The sequence below is a fragment of the Pempheris klunzingeri genome, chromosome 8 (assembly GCF_042242105.1).
Source record: "Pempheris klunzingeri isolate RE-2024b chromosome 8, fPemKlu1.hap1, whole genome shotgun sequence".
Taxonomy (NCBI): Eukaryota; Metazoa; Chordata; class Actinopteri; order Acropomatiformes; family Pempheridae; genus Pempheris; species Pempheris klunzingeri.
In genome coordinates, this window is record NC_092019.1 from 18,045,209 (window position 1) to 18,066,679 (window position 21,471).

Here is a 21,471-nt window from a genome sequence, read left to right on the forward strand (position 1 = left end):
CAAGAGTAGTGTGGCTACTTTGGACAAAAGGAAAAGCATTACATTGATTAATGAAAACACCCATAACAGTCAGTCAGTCTCTCTAAAGTGCAAAAATGCATTCATAAGCACACAAAGTGTTGCCTTCAAGGTCAGTTTTGTAATGCAGTGAATAGGACATCAGAAAACCATCAAAACTGTAGACATGACTGTGAAAGTTTAGTTTGTCGGTGGTACCAGATTTGTCAAAATGTGGCATTCACGAATCCAAGCACATAGACATCACATCGACTACAGGTGGCGAATGTACTGTACAAAAGAAGAAATGTCAAATAAAGTGAATAAAACGTCTAATACAGGCCTGTTCCGGCTGTACATTTCTCCTGCACCATATTGTGGCTTTATGCTTTCTAAAATCTTTTTTAAAAAGAAATACAAGCAGCCACTAAACAGTAATCTTGGCTCAGCTGGGTCTGCTGTGTTTCCTCTTTGAACTAAAAGCACTTGAATGTGCAACAAGTCAAAATAAGAGCTTAAAAGGAGCACTTAAGAGCCACGCAAGGGTCTAATCATTCAGAGCGCAGACTTATTGATACACTGAGAGAGAGGCGCACTCATTTCTCCTCTGAGTCACACTTCTTTATCACACTGAATCAGATTTGGGTAAGCACAATAATGATGTTTACAGCCCTGCTCAGCATGCCTGAGGTAGGCTGAGGCCTTCTGTCACAGTGTTGATACTACAGCTAAAGCGATGGCAGGTGTGCAGTATCACAAACAGGTCAAAGATGAATAAATTAATTAGAAAAACACACAAAATGGTGCTGTCAGGACCCAAGTTGGAGCGCACAGGAGGCACTAGTAATAATGAGTAAAACATGAGGTATGACTGTGAAAAGGCAAACAGGTTAATGCTACTAGAAAGGCCAAAATGTGGCATTCAAGACCTGGGAGCACAGAAGCCATGTTAACTGCACGTGGGAACCATAACACATTCTGCACAAAAGAAAAATCACTAAATTGATTAATGAAAACATCTATAACAGGGTCAAAAGTTTCTATAAAGTTCTAAAATTGATTCAAAAAAAGGAGGACAAAAACACTAATTGCTGCAGTAAATAAGAATTGAGCTGCAGACTAGAGGGCCGTGATAATAGTGATAATGACCATGATTAAATGGGTTTTTCTGTGGTAGCAGATGTGACGGAGGAGCCACGTCAACTATAGACGACAACAAAATAACATACAGTGTCACATAAATTAACTAAAACCTTTAAAATAAGTAAATAGAAATGGCTTTGTTTTGTTTGTTTTTGTCCTTTTAAAGTGAAGGCGGTCGAATGTCCGGCGAATCCTATTTGAAATGTTTGAACTGGAATAAGAGCTTTGAAGGAGCCTTTGAAGGTGACATGTGAGTCTAATCATGCTGCGCTCAGACTGACTGATTTACTGTGAGAGGCATTCAGCCATTTTTACCTCATTGAATTTCACCACTTAATCACACTGAATGTGATTTTGGGCTCACACACACACACACACACACACGCACACACACACACACACACACACACACACGCGCACACACACACACACACACACACACAGACTCTGCCTGTCTCTTCAAAGAAATTCAGTTCATCATTAATTAACCCAAAACAAAATTTGTTTTCACTTCCTTTGACCTTAAGTAGTTTTTTAAGTAGCCTATTTACAGTATCTCATCCCTTGCTGTCCGTCAGTGTCATATACAATATATTCCACATCGTCTTCCTCCAGCTCTTTACTGAAGCTTTATAAAGTTAACACAAAGTAAAAAAACTAAAACCAAAGACTTCCTGTCACAACTTTGAATTTGTTGCACATTGTTTTTTAAACATTTACTCTAAATTCAGCCTGGCCTGTTTGTGGTTGTGACGAAATCGTGGGACCTCGACCTGGATTCTGTGGGTTTGAACAATGTTTGGCTGCACGTCAAGAGTTTTGTAAAGACTTGCTGACAGACTGCTGCTTGTTAAGGTGTAAGTAAGACAAGTTACCATAGATACTGACAGCCCTGGATTACCATATTGTAGGTAATGTTGCATTTTAATTAGGTTTCCTCCATTTTAAATGCATATCTTAGTTTTTACGAATGCATTTTAGATGATAGAATATTTTACAGGAGGAACAATGTTATTAATTTCTTCACAGTTCAAGAGGGATGTGATCAGTATAATGTGATCAGTTTTTCCTGAAAGCCAGAAAATGCTTTTATAGACAGTGAAAACTGCAAAAGCAATATTTCATGCATACGTTGCATTGATTTTGGCCTTTTGTGGTTCCTGGTAACCAGGATCTTCGTTGCATCAGAGATGGTATTTTCTGCATGTTGGGTTCAGTAGATATTGTTAAGGAACAGGGCAGCAACAGTCCAAATGTGAGCCAAAGCCCACAGGCCTCCCACTGTTTCATCTACTACTATGGCCACTCTACAATATTCCCCACTGTATGGTACATGCAGATCGCATAGCAACAAAGACCTATGTCTGGCCGTTGTCTGTTACTATCGCTTGAATGCCCCTCACACATGCGTGTACGCGCGTGCACATGCGCTCACGTGCAGCACCGTCATCGACACCTCCTCCTACTCCCTGTATCCCATATGCACAGCCGTCTTCCCACCTCACACGCACTGCCCCCCCCCCACCCCCCACCCCAACACCAACATCATTCCATAATATTCACGGGTCGTCCATTCCCCCTGCCCCCTCCCCCCATGTGCACACAGCTCACCGCCCACTCTGCCACCCCCACTTCCCTGCCTGACAACACCACCGCCCGCCATCCCATAATATTCATGCACACGCTCCACACACATTCATACACAGCAGTGCGTGCAGCTCTTTGTTGGCAGAGATGCCTGAGCAATGTGAGCGTGCTCGTGCACGGTAGTCATGTTTCTGCCTGCTATGATTATTCCATCCGCACTCACACTGCTGAGGCAGGTAGCCCTCAAGTGCAGAGAAGTAACGAGGCAAATGAAGATGAGAGGGCAAAAGGTTGTGGGTCACGTTTATATCTCATAGAGACCTTAGGGAGAAATATGTTCATGAAACCAGAGTCACCCTAAGGCAGCCATCTCTGAATGAGGCCCATCATCCATCCCACTGTAAGCATCAGTGGACAAAATAAGATCAGTTTAGAGTTGCCCCACCTCACGGCAGAGTCTCTCAAAGTCTGCTGCTGCCTCCCTCTACAACAGAGGGAATGCAAGTCATCTCAACATATATGTCATGCTGAAGCTTTAACAAGCATCTCTTTAGCAACCTGGCTACAGTCGATCAGTACAGGACCATTTCAGCATGATAAAATGTCCACAAAATGGGGGAAAGATAAAGATAAAAAAAGAGGGCAAGTTATTTACGAGAGAGGGGTGAAGGGATGAGCATAACAGAGGCGCCGGACATGACAGTGGCCAGCTCATCACCATGGTGTTGCTGTGGGAGACAGCGGAAGACGTCACTTGGAGAAACAGGGGACACAAAGGAGGAATACGACATGAGGAAGACAAAAAAAGGAGGGAAGGGGGCCTACAAGAAACCTGTCATTGCAGATGTAGACAGACGAAAGCGTGTGTGAAAGAGAGAGAGTGTGTGTGTGTGTGGATGGGGTGACCATTTACTCAGGAACTGGGTGTCAGAGGGTTCAGGTAAATGGGCCACCAAATCCTGGACAGGGACCGCAACAGAGTCTGCAAATGTTTGGTTCCAGTGTCGCTCTGACTCATCCGATTCAACAAACGAGCCCTTAAGAGCAGTAAATAAGTTTCATCAGGTGTGACAAGGCTGTCAAGCACAACCTTTTTCACTTTACTGGCCTCTGGGATTAAAAAGAAATGTCTTCAAGGTTCAATTTATTCATCCATAAAATGAAGGAAACTACAGTGCTGCCATCCTAATCTGCCAGCCCTGATTACAGAACACAAGACAACACAAAAATAACAAAGAAAAAGAGCAGTAACAACAATTTGTATTAAATAACAAGTATAAAATTAAGGATTTATAGTTCGAGTTAGTCCTCAAAGGTAGTATGTCCCACAATAAAAAAAAAAATTGAGAAATCAGTTTTCTAACAAATATCTGGTTGTATCATATTCTGTGTGGAATAAAAGGAAAATAATGCTCCTTTGCAGCTAAAACAAACACAAATTTACAACAATTGAAATTAGAGCTGCAACACTTCTTTTATCTCATATATGAAGTGATTATTGTGTATAAAGTTCCAGCTTTGTCCTTCCAGTTACATACTATTCTTAGAGGAGATTCTCTGTGACGGCACATTACCGGCTAAACAAAGAGACAAAAGGAGGGAAAACTATAAAATAATAAAGTGTAAAAAGTGCACTTCTGTTGAATAACTATAACGGTGTGGTGTAAGAGATTTGGGGTGATTAGAAATGAACCATCACGTATGGTTTATATGTATGTGTTGTGTTCGTCGGGGCAAGCATGGTTTAATTAAACATTATTGAGTATTCTAGGTTCCCCCTGTCAACTATTAAATCCAAATCCATGTCACTCATTTTTTCTCATATGTCACAAACCTGCTTTGTTATTCTTTACTGCTTTTCGCTAACCTCGGTGTAACACCCATCCGCGCTCTCCTTATGCCCTCCTCTCCCTCCTATCTCGTGATTTATTTGCCTCAGTTCCAATATTTGTCGGCAGTGTTTTCTTCCCCTTGTCTAAATGTCACCCCTTCTTCTAAGACAATATGGGGAGTGGGAGAGAGGGAGAACGAGAGGGCAAATGTGGGGGAGATAGAGGAAGGGGAGGAGGGGGACAGACTCGTAAAATGAGCAACAATGTTTGGGAAAATTAAACATTAGGTAAGACACTTCTTCACATACATACACACATGGGAAGAGACAGAAAATGCTGTGTTGTGGTTTTTGATGTGATGAGTTTGCGGGACATCTGATGGATCAATATTCCTGCCGAGTATTTCTACGGAGGAAACAAAAGGCTTCAGTTTGTGTTCTTATTAAGCTCTTCTCAGCAGTAAATGCTCTCCAGCTCACACATTAACATAAAACACACACACAATTATTTGTGACAATAAATCAGATTTTAGGTCTCATGCCAAACAAACACAATAGGAAGCATATTCACACTCTTGATACTTTAGAAGTACAACTCTTATCCTTCCCCGAGCCTCCGCCTCCCCTCCCTCTGCATCACTCCACACCCTGGATCACGCCTGTCCTCTCTCTCCCACCCTCATTCTCTACCTCCTTTATAACCCATCACTCCCATCTCAGTGCTCTCACTAATTCTCGCTGTTTCACCCTGCAATGGACACATTTGTTTGCAAGGGACGGACCTGACTATTTCCTGGCACAATGTTATTCCCTCCTTTTTTTGTAAAAAGTTAGCTTTACTAACACTTCAGGATTTTAAGTTTTGTCTTTTGGGGGACAGATTCTACTAATATATTTCAGTTAAATTGGATATGTGGACTTATTTTTGTGTGTGGAGGATGAGTGTTGCTTGCAGTCGGTAAAACATTCCTGTGAGCATGCTTTTGCTGTCACTGACAGCACGAGTGAAGAAACTGATGAGCAACTTTAGTGATTGAAATTGGGATTAAATTTCAATTTGATCAACTCAGTATCAAACAGGAAGGATAACTGGACATCACAGGACTATGAACTGGTAAGAATATGTGTCACTTGTGCAAAAGATTAACTGTGTGCAATCTTAATAGATATTTCGTTTTCCCATATTACTCATGAAATAATAGTTTATTTGAAGGTTGTATGAAAGGATGATCAACTACTGGAGCAGTGTTTTTGTCTCTGACCTGTTAGCTCTGTCATTTCAACAGATATGCGGGGATCATCCCCAGACTCTGACCCTCAAACGTAGGCCAACACCACAACAGACAGACAGACGGACAGATAGATCACTTCAACTGTGGAGACAGGCAGCGTGCTGTCCAAAGACCCAGCCTGACGCACGGAGACAGACCGACAGACAGACAGTCTGATGCCAACTGTCTCCACTGTCAATCTCACGGCACCACTCCTCCTCCTGTTGCTATGGGCAACCCACCCCACCATGGCAACCAACTGGCTGTAAGTCTAGCGTGCGAGGGAGGAAGAGAAAGAGGGAGTTTGTTTGTCATGCTATAACTTTTAAAAGATGGTGACATGTCTCTAAATCTCTTTCAGCCGCTCCCCTCTCTTTCTTTGTCTCCCTCCTGGTGACCTTTTCTCTTTTCTTTCTCTCGGCCTTCACTGTGCCTTCTCCGTCTTCTTTGCCTGGTCTTCCCCTTGTTTCCATCCTCTCTAAAACTCTGCCCGGTCGTTACCTCTCCATCCTTTTTGTGCCCTCTTTTCTCTTCCTCTTTCACTCCCTCCCTTTTCTTCACTGTGCATCCTTTCTTTGTGTTTTGTCCCCTTGCCTTATAATTTCCCTTTCCAATCCTGCTCTGAGTCACAATAATACTCCTCACCTTTGTGTCCCAGCTCCCTGGCGAGGCTGCCTCGCTCCAGGCCCGTGTCCGGTGCTGCCCCATGTGCGCGGCTGAGGGGGCTGACCCCAGGGCAGGTGGGGGTGTGCAGGGCGCGAGGGGAGGTCATGGAGTCCGTACGCAAGGCAGCCGAGATGGTCATAGAAGAGGTATGAGCAGAGGGCACAAATTTTCATGGTTCTCATGCACACATCCATGAATCTCTTATCAGCATTATCAGTGTGTCATGATGGACCTGATAAATTTTACATGAGAGCCTCATATCTCTCTGCTACGTATGTCACCATCTAAACTCAGTGCCAGCACCAGTTCAGGAATCGCCGCTGGAACTGTTCCACCACCCCACGTGGGATCAATGTGTTTGGCAGAGTCATGAACCAAGGTAACCCCATATTGAAAATGTGTCATGTCAAACCACCTGCTGATAAATCCTCACATTAGGCAACCCTCGCGTGCACTTTAGAATAAGAATTTCTGTATCATGTGTTCCATTATGGCTTCAGGGACTCGTGAGGCGGCCTTTGTGCATGCTTTATCCTCAGCAGCCGTGGCAGTGGCTGTGACCAGAGCCTGCACCCGCGGGGAGCTGGAGAGGTGTGGCTGTGACAGGAAGGTCAGGGGGGTCAGCCCAGAGGGTGAGCTTGGATTCCACTGCATGAAAATGTAACGGGTGAATCTGCACAGAGTCACCCACATCAGAAAAACTGCTGCGACAGTGTATTCTGTGGGTTAAGTTTGAGGCACTGATGCCCACATCCCAATCAGTGGTGTCACAACTACCATCAGCTGGTACAGCCACGCCCATCCTGTGACACTAATGATTAGATTGTGGCTATAAGTGCAATACGTAGGAAAGACAGACAGACGGCACCACTGTAGCAGCTGCCTTGTGTGATCCAGTGTGGATTCACCATCCAGCAGCAATCTTCGAATTCAATTGCAAAACACCTTCAAGGTTGCAGTAATGCACTATTCTGTCTGTCCCACCGCAGGTTTCCAGTGGTCGGGGTGCAGTGACAACCTGTCCTATGGCGTGGCTTTCTCCCAAACCTTTGTGGATGAACCAGAACGAGCCAAGGGGCTGTCAGCAGGGCGACCACTCATGAACCTCCACAACAACGAGGCTGGTCGAAAGGTTCATTTCAGTTCATTTCCACCTTTGTCATCTGTGAGCTTCAGACACAATCTGCTCCCCTTACATTCATTGCCTTCTCATCCTCAGGCCATCCTTCACAACATGCAGGTGGAGTGTAAGTGTCATGGTGTCTCTGGCTCCTGTGAGCTGAGAACCTGCTGGAAGGTTATGCCTCCATTCAGGCGTGTTGGCGTTGTGCTCAAAGAACGCTTTGATGGAGCCACAGAGGTATCAGAACACGCCTCGTGCTTCTTTCAGCTCAGCTGGTGAACACATGTAGAGTTGAACCAATACTTTATCAGAAACCGCTCAGCCTCCTGTGAAACATTAAAAGTTCCTAGCATGTCCAGCTCTCTCAACATGGTCCTCCTCTTAGGTTCGCCTGACTCGTATAGGATCCCGGACAGCCCTGCTCCCCCGTGACCAGCAGGTCAAGCCCCCTGCTGCCAGAGACCTTGTGTACCTTGCGCCCTCCCCAGATTTCTGCCACCTTGACCCTGACAACGGTATCCCTGGGACTGCTGGTAGGAGATGTAATGGTAAGATCAGCGGCAAGACAGTAAAACTATTCAGATAATCTAATGTGTGAATCAAAAGAATTACAGATAAATGACACTACCTCTCCTCTAAAATACACCCAGGAACTTCTCGGCTGGCGCCGGATGGCTGTGAGCTGGTGTGCTGTGGGCCAGGATACAGAGCGGGCCGCGCTGAAGTGGTGCAGCGCTGCTCCTGCAAGTTTTCCTGGTGCTGCTCAGTCCGCTGCCAGCAGTGCAAGAACACAGTCACCATTCACACCTGCAGAGTCTAAGAAGGCCCACAGAAGACCGAACCGCCTGAGCAGAGAGACCCGAACAAACCACTAGACAGGCACTCCTGAATCCAAGACGGGATGATGACAAAATAGACAATAGCAGCTTCTAATTCACACCTTTAGCAGCTAATTATTTTAAATTCTGGCCGAAAGCAGTCTAAATGAACACATTTAGGACTGAAACAGTAGTTTGAGGATTCTGTTGTAAAAGCCAAAAAGTTAGACCACGTAACCGTGACAGAGCACCAGACGTAAGTAAGGTACAAACAGGAGTCACCCTCAGAGACGGACAAGTGGGCAGGCACAGACACGCATGCACACAAACGACATCAACAGACTCAGCAGTTAATCTCACCTTGAACTGACAAAGCTTTTAAAGCTGAATTTAACCAGAACTAACTGGAGCGTTGCAGCACTATTTCTATTTTATGCAAACTATTCATGTTATGTCATAGACTAGCAGGTCTTTGAACATTTTCTGTATTTATGTTTTCTTCTCCATTCTGGTTTATTTATTTATATATCTGAGTCTTTGCTTCACTGCAGCCTTCAGCAGCAACATCTTAAATAGCAAGAATAACGTCTACTTACATCAGTGTCTGTCTTGTGTTTTGTCCCTCACTTCAACTCTTCTGTATGTACCCACACAAGCAGCACTGTTAGGTTTGTCAAAAAAAAAAAAAGATCTAATAAATATAGTAGTTTTATCCAAAATGCCACAATATGTGTTTGAGTTTTTTTTTTATTGATCAGACATGTCTAATTGTCATACTTGAAATTCCTGGCTAAGGCTCAACAGTTAGCTGCAAAGTTAAAGGTGCCAGTTGGAAATTTCGACCACTAGAGGCACTATGGAGCCATGTTTTGATGAGTGGTTCCCTTTTTGTTTGCTTTGGCAGGCTGTGCAAGGCAAAATATGCATGTCTTTGCGGTGAAAGGACAAAAACCTTGCAATGCACCTGCAAAAGGCAGGAGAGACGACCATTAACTTATGTAAACAATGCTTTCACTCAATGATTGGCTTTAGAATTAATGCATTTAACACAAATTTGATAGGCCTTAAGGATACACACACTGTGTTTTAGGGAGAAACACTGTCAATTCTCTGTCTTATTATTTTGCATGCAGGTTTCTCTCTTGAACATACAAAAACATGGCTACTTTCCATTCCATTAAACCATTTTATTAAAAATATCCTGTGATTACAAACACCCAGAAATTGACTAGCAAAGGTTAACATCTCAGTCTCTATCAAGATTGAGATCTATTCAAAATATTACAACTTAATTTGTTATATTATCGATCGCTCAGAGTTGGTAGTCTAGCAATAAAAAATAAAAAAAATCTTGATAAAATAAAAACTCAAGTTTCAAAATGAATAACTGCTCAAAATGTCCCAAAAACAGAGTCACAGAATTAACATAATATACACAAAAGAAGAATAAGATATAAATTTATGAGTCAACTTTAGAAGGGACATTAGTGAAAATGCACCTTGCCTCCCCAGAAGACTGCGGGAACTTGCAGAAAGTCACCATAACAGACATCTACCTTTGTTTGGAGTGAAAATAAATTCTCTTGCTTGTGCTTTCATTATTCAATCCAAAAAGGGACAGAAAAGAAAGAAAAACAGAGTACCACTTAACATTAAGTTGCCCCTTTAAATGTACTAACCAAAGTTTACTTAAAAACTTAATGTTAAAAGTGTTTCCCCATTTATATTTCCCTACATTGGGTTTAAAATAATAGTCCATGCTAGGTATGACACAGAGGAGGCCAAAGGCAACTCAATAAAAGAATCTCTCTTTTTTTTTAAAAATGGAGCAACAGTGACAGGCAGGGGGGGCCCGCCCCACCTCAGTATTTGTAGAGAGAACACTGCAATTTTAAAAGCTTTCAGAAAAGGAGATACACTTACTGCAGTTACTGCATGCTGAAGTTTTGCTCCCTCAGCCTCTTTCAAAAGTTTATTTTGAAGGCACAATCAGTGTACACGTGTATTAGAATAAGACTCAATGGCATTGCACCTCCCTTCCCCTTTTGCTTTGTCCGTTTTTTCATTATGGCCATTGATCTTTTCTGATGTATTGATTCATCCCACCTATTTCTTACACCGCTGCATCTCTACGCGTCGTTGTTCGTCTATAGCAGAAGGCACTTTCTCTTGGTTTTGGTCTCAGGAGGCTCCAAGGCTGCCAGGATGGCCTCGTCAAACACATTCTTAAGCCCTCGCTGGTTGAAAAGAACAGAAAACAAAACAGACAGAGCAGAAATTAGACTGCTGTTCTTTATTACTGCCTGATTTAACTGAACATAACGTTGCTCTTAGTTGAACAGTGTGATGCAAATGTACCTGTGTGAGAGCAGAGCACTCCACATATTTGACAGCCCTGAGCTCCCGGGCCAGCTTCTCTCCGCTGTCGGGATATAAGGGACGCTGTTTGTTTTTTGCCAGCTTCTCAGTCGTGTTGCTGTCTTCCCGCAGGTCCACCTGTGTGCCCACTAACAGGAAGGGCGTGCGCGGGCAATGGTGAGAAATCTCAGGAACCCACTGGGACAAGAAAAAAAAAAAAAAAAAAGATGTAAAAGTTAAATTCACATTTTCTTCTACGACTGGGTGCCTTAATGCTTATTTTGGTAGCAGAGTAGAACAGAATGTGTTTGTTTGTCCAAGTATTCAACACTATCAAAAGCTGTCAGTGAATATCTGGTCAGATACATTGTCTTGTTTTCTGATTCTTTGATCAGATCCTGATTTTTGGTTTTTCTTCTGTTTGGACAACATTTTATGTTTGTTACATTAGTTCAATGAAGAAACACTCTTGTAAGAATTAGAAAATTACATTTCTCAATGTCATAGAACCACAATAATTATCATTTTAATATCAGTCCCATAACTCAGGCATCGTATGTGCTCTGGTATCATAAAATTCATCACAATCCGCAGCACAATGATTAGCAGATCAATCAAAAACTTGAGTGACAGAAAATTATTGTGCTACTATTGATAATCAATTAATAAAGCAAGTAATTTTAATGCAAAAACGCTACACTTTTCTTTGTTCCAGTTTCTTAACTGTAAGGATTTTTCACTTTTTTGTACCAAGTGACTATAAACTGATTATCTTTGAGTTTCAGACCGCTGACTGAACAAAACACCTGATGATGTCATCTTGGGGAACAGGTAAACTGCAATGACCCTTTCTAATCTGCCAATTCATCCATAATGAAGATAATCTTACGCCTGCATGTCTGTCAAACAAAGTGTGCAAACCAGCACTAGATACACACTTAACAACGAAAGCCAAGGTCATGGTTTTCCCCCCAAATAGTGAAGACATTATTTAAAAACCGACCTTCTCTTTGACGTTTTCAAATGATGAGGGGGAGACGACTGAGAAACATACAAGAAACACATCTGTCTGTGGATAGCTGAGAGGACGCAGCCTGTCGTAATCCTCCTGACCTGAGAACAACAATCACAAGAGAAGCATGGACAGTTTTTCTACTCGTTCTAGAGTGATAGAAATAAGAAAAACTGAGACATTCAAACGCATTCCTGTTACCTGCTGTGTCAAATAGGCCAAGTGTATAGGGCTCTCCTCCAATCATCACCGTCACTGCATAATTGTCAAAAACCTTTAAACACATGAAAAAAGGTAAATAATTTGACTAAAATGAAAAGGCAGCATGTTTGATTGCATGGTACGTCAGTCGACACATTAACAGGAGCTTCTAAGTCAGTGACTTTACCACATACAGTACTTTTCAACATGATACTGTCTTCATTAGATCTTCTTACCGTAGGCACATATTCTGAGGGGAACTTGTTGGTTGTGTAGGAGATCAGTAAGCAGGTCTTTCCTACTGCACCGTCCCCTACCACTACACATTTTATAGTCTGCATCTAGAGGGACAGAGAGAAAAATGGGGAACATCACAAGAGCGCCACCACATACAGTTCAACAGACAGTTAGATGCTGAGAGAGGAAGTAATGCACAAACATGTCGTATTTAAATATCATATAGCAACTATGGCCTCACAACAACATGAAGAACAGCCGCACATTCACATCAACAGCACAGGCAATATTAAGAGTGTGGTACAATGTACTAAGTACTTCCTACATGTTCAGTATTGTATTTTATTCAATCCACTGCAATTTTATAATTGTAGCTTCTGTTTCAGATTTGTACATGCATAACAGATTATGAGCTTATATTCAGTTGCCAGTTTACTAGGTACACCTCTGCCAACACTAATGCAATAGTCCTACAATAAAACCTCCTTTCATGAAAGTTAGGAAGTTCAGTTTTCCTTGAAACTGCATTTGAGCCGTGTAGATTTAGCTGTGTTGTGCTCCAAATGTCTTGCCTCATAAGAAGAGCAGTGTAGGTCCTACTGTGACGAGGAAAGACGTTGAGAAAGACTGAAATCTTTGAATTGTGTGTCTTCTTAATATAAAAGGCTCCCAATGCTTTATCACATGCAGGTTTGATGAAAACATCAACCAGTTACTCCATTGCATATTAAAACACAGAGACAGAGCTACTATTAGCCGTAAAACAATACAGTTCATCTGCTCCAGGTTTTTAATCTGACTAATAGTGTTCGGCCCATTTTCAGTGAAGCCAAACTAATGACAAATACACATGACTGGACAAGTACAATTTAGCCTCTATTAGCAGACCGCTTGATGCCGTTTGATGCTTTGGGTGGTAAATAAAGAAATAAGAATTGAGGATGAAATAAGGAAAATCCTCACATCCATGGTGCCGTGCTTGTTATTACATGTGGGTTCAAATGATTATTGATGACAGTGAATCACTTCCGCATAAGCTACATATCACAGAAGTTGGAAATAGAGAAAAAACGACGGCCCGTTTGCCCAACGTGATTTAGAAGCGGATACTGGCCAACACTTCCGCAATATGAGCATTTCATCAGATACACTGGGGGCTGAATACAGCTGAAACTTTAAGCAAAACCTTGACATTTCTAACCAACATAAGAGGAGGCGTGAAAACTGAGTCTGACTGTAGTTTTTAAATGATTGAATTAGCTCAGATTGATTAGAAAGTGACAACTTTGCAGTGTCTGTCCACTGTCACAGTTGACTAATTTACCTTGATAGCAGCAGCTCAATATGTAAAGACTAAACACGAGAAAATAACCGCAAAACCAGCCGGTGATCACTGAGAATTGTGACAACTTCATTACCCAGATTGATGTTAGTCAACACTAAATAAAGCTTGACGGCTGAAAAACTTTAACACAAATTTAGAAAACCGCGTTTTCAGCACACGTTTCCTCTTGGTAGAAACTTTAAATGGTTACGGAGACTCTCCTGCGGGTGTCCTAATGTGTATTTAACTATAACTAGTTATTTCAGGCTGTTTTTCTAACTCTACTCACCGTTTTTCTTCAGACAGGTTAGGCGTTGGTTACATCCGGGTTTGAGGGTCGAGTTACTTTGCGCGCAGCCGCAGACAGGACGAGCTACAGCCACAGCTATAGAGGAGAGATACCGCCGCCTGCTGGACACAAGCGCTCACAGCAACACATCTATGTACCTGAAAGCTGAGCTGGTTCAGGGTCAAGAAGCACAGGTGACTCATTTCACACAGCAGCAGCAGCAGCTATCACACGAGCATGTAGCGTTAGCCATAAAACCCTCCTATAATTTTGTATTTTTAATTTTGTATACTTGTATCCTGGCTGTTGCGACACCTGAATATCCCCCATGGGGATCAATAAAGGATTATCTTATTTTATCTTATCTTTTCAGGACATGGCAGGGGAATAAATCAGAGAACAGCTATGTGAGATTAAATCCTGGTGCAACCTACTCCACAGCATCTCTTTGGCATAAAGTTTTTAATTTAAATTGGCTTAAGTGTGGATGGGGATTGTTTCAGAGATAGAGAGAAAGCAAAGAGAAAGACAGACAAGAAAGAATCACTGTGATTGGCCGAAAGAAAGAAGCACTCTGATTGGCCGAAAGAAAGAAGCACTCTGATTGGCAGAAAGAAAGAAGCACTCTGATTGGCCGAAAGAAAGAAGCAATCTGATTGGACGAAAGAAAGGCCTTCTGTGATTGGCTGCCAAGGCATAAAACATAAATAGCCATGAAAAGAGGAAGTCATACACAACATTAACTATTCATCATCAACTATTAACTATCAATTATCTACAATACAAATCAAAAAAGGCAACGTCGTTACAAGTTGTATGTCTGTAAGGTTTTATTCACCTTTGGAAAATGAAGCCAATGTGGAAGTGCCAAAAATAGCATATCCTGGACTGGCTAATGAATGGTCACTAGCCATTTCCTAGAGCCAGACCATCTGGGAAATGGCAACAAATGAAACGTTTTTGAAATACATTGTATTGTAAGTATTTCCCATGCATACTGTTATAATCACAGTCTGCGGCTCTTTTGCTCACAGCGCTGGTGTGGAGCTGCAGGCAGGGGCCGAGCGGTGTCTGCATCTGTTCATTTTCTGGTACGGTCTCACTGGTACTTTATCAGGGCTAACTTTGAGCTGATAATTGTGATAAGTTAGACTTGATAGGTTCATTTTTAACCCATCCTGGTGTGAGCCAAGGGGCTGGCCTTCTAATCAGTGTACCATACTGCTCTTTCTGTGTCTAATAAACAAAAACTCTGTTTCAAAATATACATTTTTATGGTATGCTTTATTAATTTGATGTAATGTTTTTGTCATACTTTGGTTTACAATTGTTCACATTCGAAATTGCGACATTGTGTAAAAAGATTCGCTGTTAAAGCCTTTAGGGGAATACTTTATTTTGAAAAGCCTAGAGGCCGGAGGTTGCAGTTGTTAGCGGTGATGCTAACATGCTAACTTGACAGCGGCGCTGCTTCTCTTTGTCAGAGGACCGACTTCCGTTTTCATGTTTGGTCCAGGTTTCTGCAATTTACCATCTAGTGAGACTCTGAGCTATCTGTCGCTTTGTTGAACAGCCGTAGTCACATAGTATTTTCGTGACGGGGCTAGTTAAAGGCCCTCCATTTCAGCCTGATCAGAGTTTGAGTCCGTCATTCTATTTTATCCTTGAAAAACACGACTGTTTACGTAGCTAGCTGGCTAGCATCAGCCAGCTGAGTTAAATCACCTAGCATGTTTCGGTTCTTGAATGACGTTGATGACGACCCCTTCATGATGTAAGTATTGACATTAATTACATGTCATTTAGACGCTGCTATCACTCTGTGTTCTGCTAGACATGTGAAATGTACGTATTGGCACACTAAGTCATGTTTTTTCGCTGTGCCTTAAGCAGGTACCTAACGTTACTCTAGCCAGCTGTGGGGGCCTACAGTGATCCTCCATATTGGATAGACAATAACAAAAAAAGCTGTCAGAGCTTAGCAGGACTTGGTTAACCAACCAGTTGCATAAATGGCCAGTTATCACTACTCATATAACTTGTTGTTTCCCAAATTACTTTGAGGCAGAGGCTTGGCTAGCCGGTGGCAGGTGGAAGTTGATTTTCTAGTCCAGACACCGGAAAATCTTTACATAACAATGCCTGCAGAGTACTCCTCACATGTGGCAAATGTTTGACACTGAACATTACCGACCACCGTAACCTCAACCTTTTGCTGGATAAATCTAGACCTTCAGTCACTGGCAAGAAACTGATCTGAACGAGTTTGATTAGATCTTTAAGTCTCGATCCGTTTATAGCCTTGCAGTGCCATCAATCAATCAAGCATCACACTCAAGCTTTATTATAAGTTTATCATAATGCAGTCCTGCTGAAACTGCTGCAACTAACGATGTGTATGAGTGTAGATTAATCTACGTATTGTTTTCTGGATTAAGCCAGTGGTCTATTAAAATGTCAGAGAAAGTGAGAAATGCCTGTTGTGGGTTATGTCTTCAAATATCTTTTCTTGTCTGACCATCAGTCCAAAGTCTAAAGATCGTCATTTACTATAATTTAACATTTAATATACATGTATGGATATTTGGAGTTTTTGCATGAAAAACTATTATTTATTATCAGAATGGTTGTGGACTAATTGAATAGTTGGCTATTGAATAGGCTTTTGTGCACCTTCCACCCTCAGCCCAACACAATGAAAATAGGAAAGCATACACACATTTGTAACAACTTGGACTGATTTGAAACAGTTACTTAGTTAAAAATCTGCAGCAATTTAGATAATTTATTAATTGACTGTTAAAAGCTAATTTTAATCTGCCACTGGTGCCAGCCTCATTAATGTGAGGACTTTTTGTCTATTCATTAATCTAATTTAATAAATTGTAAATTAGATATCTTATCTATGGCCTGTAAACTTGCTCTGGATATTTTTTATTATTTTCTTACATTTCATAGAATATTACAATTAAATAAAACACGAATTAAATAGATTCATGACAACAGTTGTAAGTAGCATTAACTTTTTATTTGCAGGGCTCGTTGATCTTTAGGAGCTTGGCTAGACGAGGTTCATTCGCTCAAGGTCTGAAATGAATAAAATACAATCTATAAATGGTAAAATTATGATTGAAAAATTTAATTATTTGTGAAAAGAATAAACGAACAAGATCAGCATTCTGAATAGGCTCCAGTTCACTTCAGTACTCCAGACATGACAGAGTACTGTGGACACATTTCACACAGGACCCAAACAGTAGTGAGTTTTCACACCCACTCCTCCAGTGATTGGTCACATCCTATTCTCGAATTTGACACGCTTCGCTTCGCTATTATTTTCAGCTTGCACTTGTGAGTCAAAAAGTTTCAGTGTAACATTTGATTTATTCTAGGGATCCGTTTGCTGCTCACCGGCAGCAGATGAGGGCTCTGTTTGGACCATTTGGCATGGACCCCTTTGCTCTCGCCCCCCAGATGCAGCCACACCGTACACCACGTAGACAGGTAACTGTCTGCCTGTATTCATGTGTTTTGTATGGTTACACATGTTTGGTATCGACAGTAGTTTATCTACTGCATCAGTTTTTGAGTTTAAGGAGTACATTTTCTTCCAGGCTGGTCCGCTGGCTCCCTTCGGCATGATGGGAATGGTGAGTAGCTGCTTCTCTGACCTCCTTCAACTACACAACTTATATGTTTAAAAGTTTCTGTTAATATTACAGATTACACATGCACTATCCAGTTACTTAAAATGTCATCAAAGAGCTACAGGTGTGAAATAGCACTTATTCTGCAGGTATTCTGGTTTATTATTACATGAACTGGTTGTGGACAGCGAGTTGAGGAAACACGCATATACGATATGTACATGAATCTTTGCTTGTCCTTTTTCACCTTTGTAGTTACCAGTGATTACTGGAGAAAACTTCAACCGCATCTTCTTTGTCATTTAAGATTCCATCATTTTTTTTGCCATAAAAAAGTGTGTTTTGTGCACTTTTTTGCTCCGACATTAAGGTGTTGGTGCTCAAGGGATGACTCCAGTGGCGCTGCACTGATAATGAACGCTGTTGTTTCAAAGGTGTGCCACTCTGTTAATGCTTGATGTCTCATTAAGGGAGAATGTAAAAGATCTCCCTTCATTTATTTTTGCAGGGCGGAGGGTTCATGGATATGTTTGGCATGATGGGAGAAATGATGGGAAACATGGTGAGTAGTTCTGTCAGTCACTTTCAAATAAACAGAAAGTAATAACCTTCATGAATGAACGTTGTGTCTGAACAGTACTCCATCTCACCTTCTGTTTGCTTTTTATCATTTTCCTCTTGTAGGAAAGAATGACCGGTTCACCAAACTGTCACACGTTTTCCTCTTCAACAGTCATCTCGTACTCCTCCTCAGACTCAGGGCCTCCTGAAGTTTATCAGCAGACCAGTGCAACGAGAACAGGCCCTGGAGGGGTGAGAATACCTTAGCTGTAGAGATGATTACAGCACACGTAGGGAGTGGTTAGTGCCATATTAGTAGACCTGATTAGATTCTACAGTTTCCAAGAACAAGCCTGACTCCACATGAGGTCTTTGTTAGTCCAAGCATGACTGTGGCCTTCTGGCCTCATTAGCACATGAAATGACCAGTAATTGTAGTGACAATAAATAGATCACGTACAGTATAAATATTATAGTTGTCATCCAAACATCTCAGTTCATTGAGAGTGCAGTGCATCCTGCTTGTTTTAATAAATGAAGTCACTTGTCACCTCAGATCCGTGAGACGCGGCAGTCAGTGAGGGACAGCGAGAGCGGCATCGAGCGTCTTTCCATCGGCCACCACATTGGGGATCGTGGACACATAATGGAGCGTTCACGAAATCGTCGCACTGGAGACCGCGAGGAACGACAAGACTACATTAACCTCGATGAGAGTAAGTTGTTGGTCTAGAAATGTAATGAGTTTTTACGGGAGGAGGACCCACTATTCTCTGCTAAACGTTGAATTTCAAAGACAACTAACTAACTAAGAAACTCAAAGGAGGTACAGCAATTTGTCTGGTTAGACCAGACACTAAAGTAATGCTGTGAAACTGCATAAAAGTTGATATTGTTACAGTGATGTTACTAGTGTCACTTGACAACCTGTTCCCACCAGCTGATGCAGCAGCATTTGATGAGGAGTGGAGGAGGGAGGCAGGAAGATTCACTTCCCCGAATGCCCGCGCGCTGGACTACAGCCGAGATCGACGGGGAGGAGGCCAGCAGCTGGCCCTCACTGCCCCTCCCAGCTCAACGCCGCCCCCGGGCCATCGGCATGAGTCCCCCAGACACCGTCAGCCCCACACCCGCCCTCGTTACGACTGGTGAGAGGTAAGAGAGTAAGTGCACTGAGTATCTACAGCCCTTATTCTCAGGATTAGAACAGTCAAGTCCAGCCTAACCTGATGGGTTTAGTGGGAAATCAGGTTCTACTTTTGAAACTCCTCCAGTTTAAAAAGGTTTTTTTGGCATATATGCCAGCCAATAACTAGTAAGTATAGACAGACCAGACATACTGTGGTATTTACTGTAGAAAGTCCTGCTCAATACAAGTTGGAAAAACAAACAGTTCATCAAAAGGACAAAATGCAAAATTTGCTTTTTATTGGTGTATCCATTTTACATAAAGCAACTAACATAAATGGAGCTTCAGGCATTTATTCTGGTTTGAGGGATCCTCAAATTTCCAAGACAGGGTAGCTAAGATTTGTATATTTATATAATACTGGTACAGTATGGTACACTCTGCTCAACAACAGATCCTGCAGGGTCATTGCATGTTACTCTGTAAGAGATGGGTCCAATGAACTGTTCCACACTGGATGATACAGTTTTGGTCCACATTAGACCATTTGAAGAATAATAATGCTGTGATGTAAATGCAAGAGGAGAAAATGCGCACATCATCAACTTGTCACCCATCTGTACCACTGAAAATGTGCCTATGGGTCATAACAGCAGTCTCATTGTGAGAAAGTTGTCAAACTGTCCGATTCAAGCTGACTTTGATCAACAAACCACTGAACTGGCTGCTGTTGGAGCAGGTCTCACAGTGAGATCTAGGACCACTATATTGGATCACCAAAACAGAATCCTCAATTGTTCATTGAAAGATCTGCTGATTCGACCTGCCCTCCTGTCTGATATTTGTCGTAATAAACACTGCCGCCTCGGTCGACTGTCCCTGCAGGTGTCGCTCTAGGCCGGCCAGAAGGAAGGAGTTGAGGGAAGATTTCCCCCGATGCTGTGAACCACGCTGAAGGCGGAAGTTGATGATGGCCACAACTGCCCGTCGTAAATGTTTGATATGACTGGACTGTCTGTACATGAACAACACACACGCAACAAAACCCCCACATACTTGATAGTTACATTGACAGTTCTACTTCTCCACGGTTACACTCAACACACACACACACACACACACACATACACACACACACACACACACACACACACACAATGGCACCCTTGTGCTGACATGGGTATAACTACACTTACTTTATATATATATATATATACTCATTCTCAAAACTTGACATGTTCTTGCCCACTGCACTTAAGTGCTACAGTATACAGTACATCTGCTGTACAGTCCATTTTATGTTTGTGAAGACACTAATGTGTCAGTGAATTGAATTGTATACTGTTAACTAATTAATCTAACTAAATAAAAGGTCATTAAACATTGTTAGATAATTACAAAATGTGTCTCTGTTGTGGCTGTGCTTTGAGATTGTATGTGTTAAATTCTGTGCTTGAGTGTTTTTTAAAACCAATTTGCACATTTTATAGCTTCTAAACAGTTAATATATGCAACAAAATCTGTCAATTAAAGGTTCCTGTTTCCTCCTCTGTCAATGTATGTAGAGCTATTGGCTCTCTGCAGTTATACAGTGTGCAAATTTCTAATTCTGTTGCTGTATTTCACTTTTGAACAGACTGATCGACTATAATTTCCTTTCCCACTGCATGCTCCTGCGTGCTGTATGCTCCCTCTTCCCTGTGCCATCACGTCTGCAGGTCATGTGACTTCCAGATGGAGCTCACAAGTGGAGCAGCCAATGAAAACCATTCCCTTTTGACAAATCACTCCCATAGCGGGCTGTCTGCCTGTCTCCTCCCGTGTTCGCTGTATCTTTAATTACATCCACGACTATTTTTAAATGCACATTCTCCCTCCAGCACGCATGGCTCTTGTCACCTGTCTACCTGTCTTTGTGTCTCCTTTAATCCCCATCACTAGATCACTGATGTTCTCTGCCAAAGCAGCTCGATTTGTGCATCTGTCTTTGCTTGGATGTTTCCGCTTCATCGTTTCTTTGTTTTGATATTTTTCTGCCTGTCATCCACATCTAAAATATGCAGAGGTTTGTTTCCGTTTTTCCAGCAAACCCTCACTTTTCAGTCAGTTATGACTTTTTTTTTTTGCAGGATAACAGCCCTGTCTGGATTTGGCAGCAACCACAAAAACCACATGCTACAATATTTGCATTCGCGTCATGAGTGCTACTGTAGTTAGTTAGTAGATGTGCACCCAGCAAACAGTGCCAAACAAATGACAGAACTTGTAGGAAGTCGT

At 42.0% G+C, this 21,471-nt stretch overlaps 3 protein-coding genes across 3 annotated transcripts; 2 read left to right on the top strand and 1 right to left on the bottom strand.

Annotated features, from left to right (window-relative positions):
• The first annotated feature begins 6,005 nt into the window (after positions 1–6,005).
• On the top strand, positions 6,006–8,438 carry wnt4b (wingless-type MMTV integration site family, member 4b). Its single transcript, XM_070835260.1, has 8 exons — positions 6,006–6,094; positions 6,488–6,641; positions 6,790–6,874; positions 6,996–7,127; positions 7,485–7,627; positions 7,715–7,855; positions 8,004–8,166; positions 8,269–8,438. The coding sequence occupies exons 1-8, from the start codon at positions 6,006–6,008 to the stop codon at positions 8,436–8,438; spliced, it is 1,077 nt and encodes a 358-aa protein (XP_070691361.1).
• A 1,170-nt stretch (positions 8,439–9,608) lies between these two features.
• cdc42l (cell division cycle 42, like) lies at positions 9,609–13,921 on the bottom strand. The gene is made up of 6 exons (XM_070836205.1): positions 13,858–13,921; positions 12,244–12,348; positions 12,008–12,080; positions 11,798–11,907; positions 10,795–10,992; positions 9,609–10,673 (listed from the first exon to the last, which is right to left on the bottom strand). Exons 2-6 carry the CDS (start codon positions 12,346–12,348, stop codon positions 10,584–10,586), a joined length of 576 nt encoding a protein of 191 aa, XP_070692306.1. The 5' UTR covers positions 13,858–13,921; the 3' UTR covers positions 9,609–10,583.
• Positions 13,922–15,338: 1,417 nt separating this feature from the next.
• Positions 15,339–20,591, top strand: mlf2 (myeloid leukemia factor 2). The gene is given in 9 exon segments (XM_070836206.1): positions 15,339–15,631; positions 17,250–17,361; positions 17,472–17,507; positions 18,013–18,066; positions 18,189–18,317; positions 18,622–18,781; positions 19,006–19,213; positions 20,080–20,122; positions 20,124–20,591. Coding segments are annotated over 9 exon segments (825 nt in total). The 5' UTR covers positions 15,339–15,587; the 3' UTR covers positions 20,163–20,591.
• Positions 20,592–21,471: the final 880 nt, after the last annotated feature.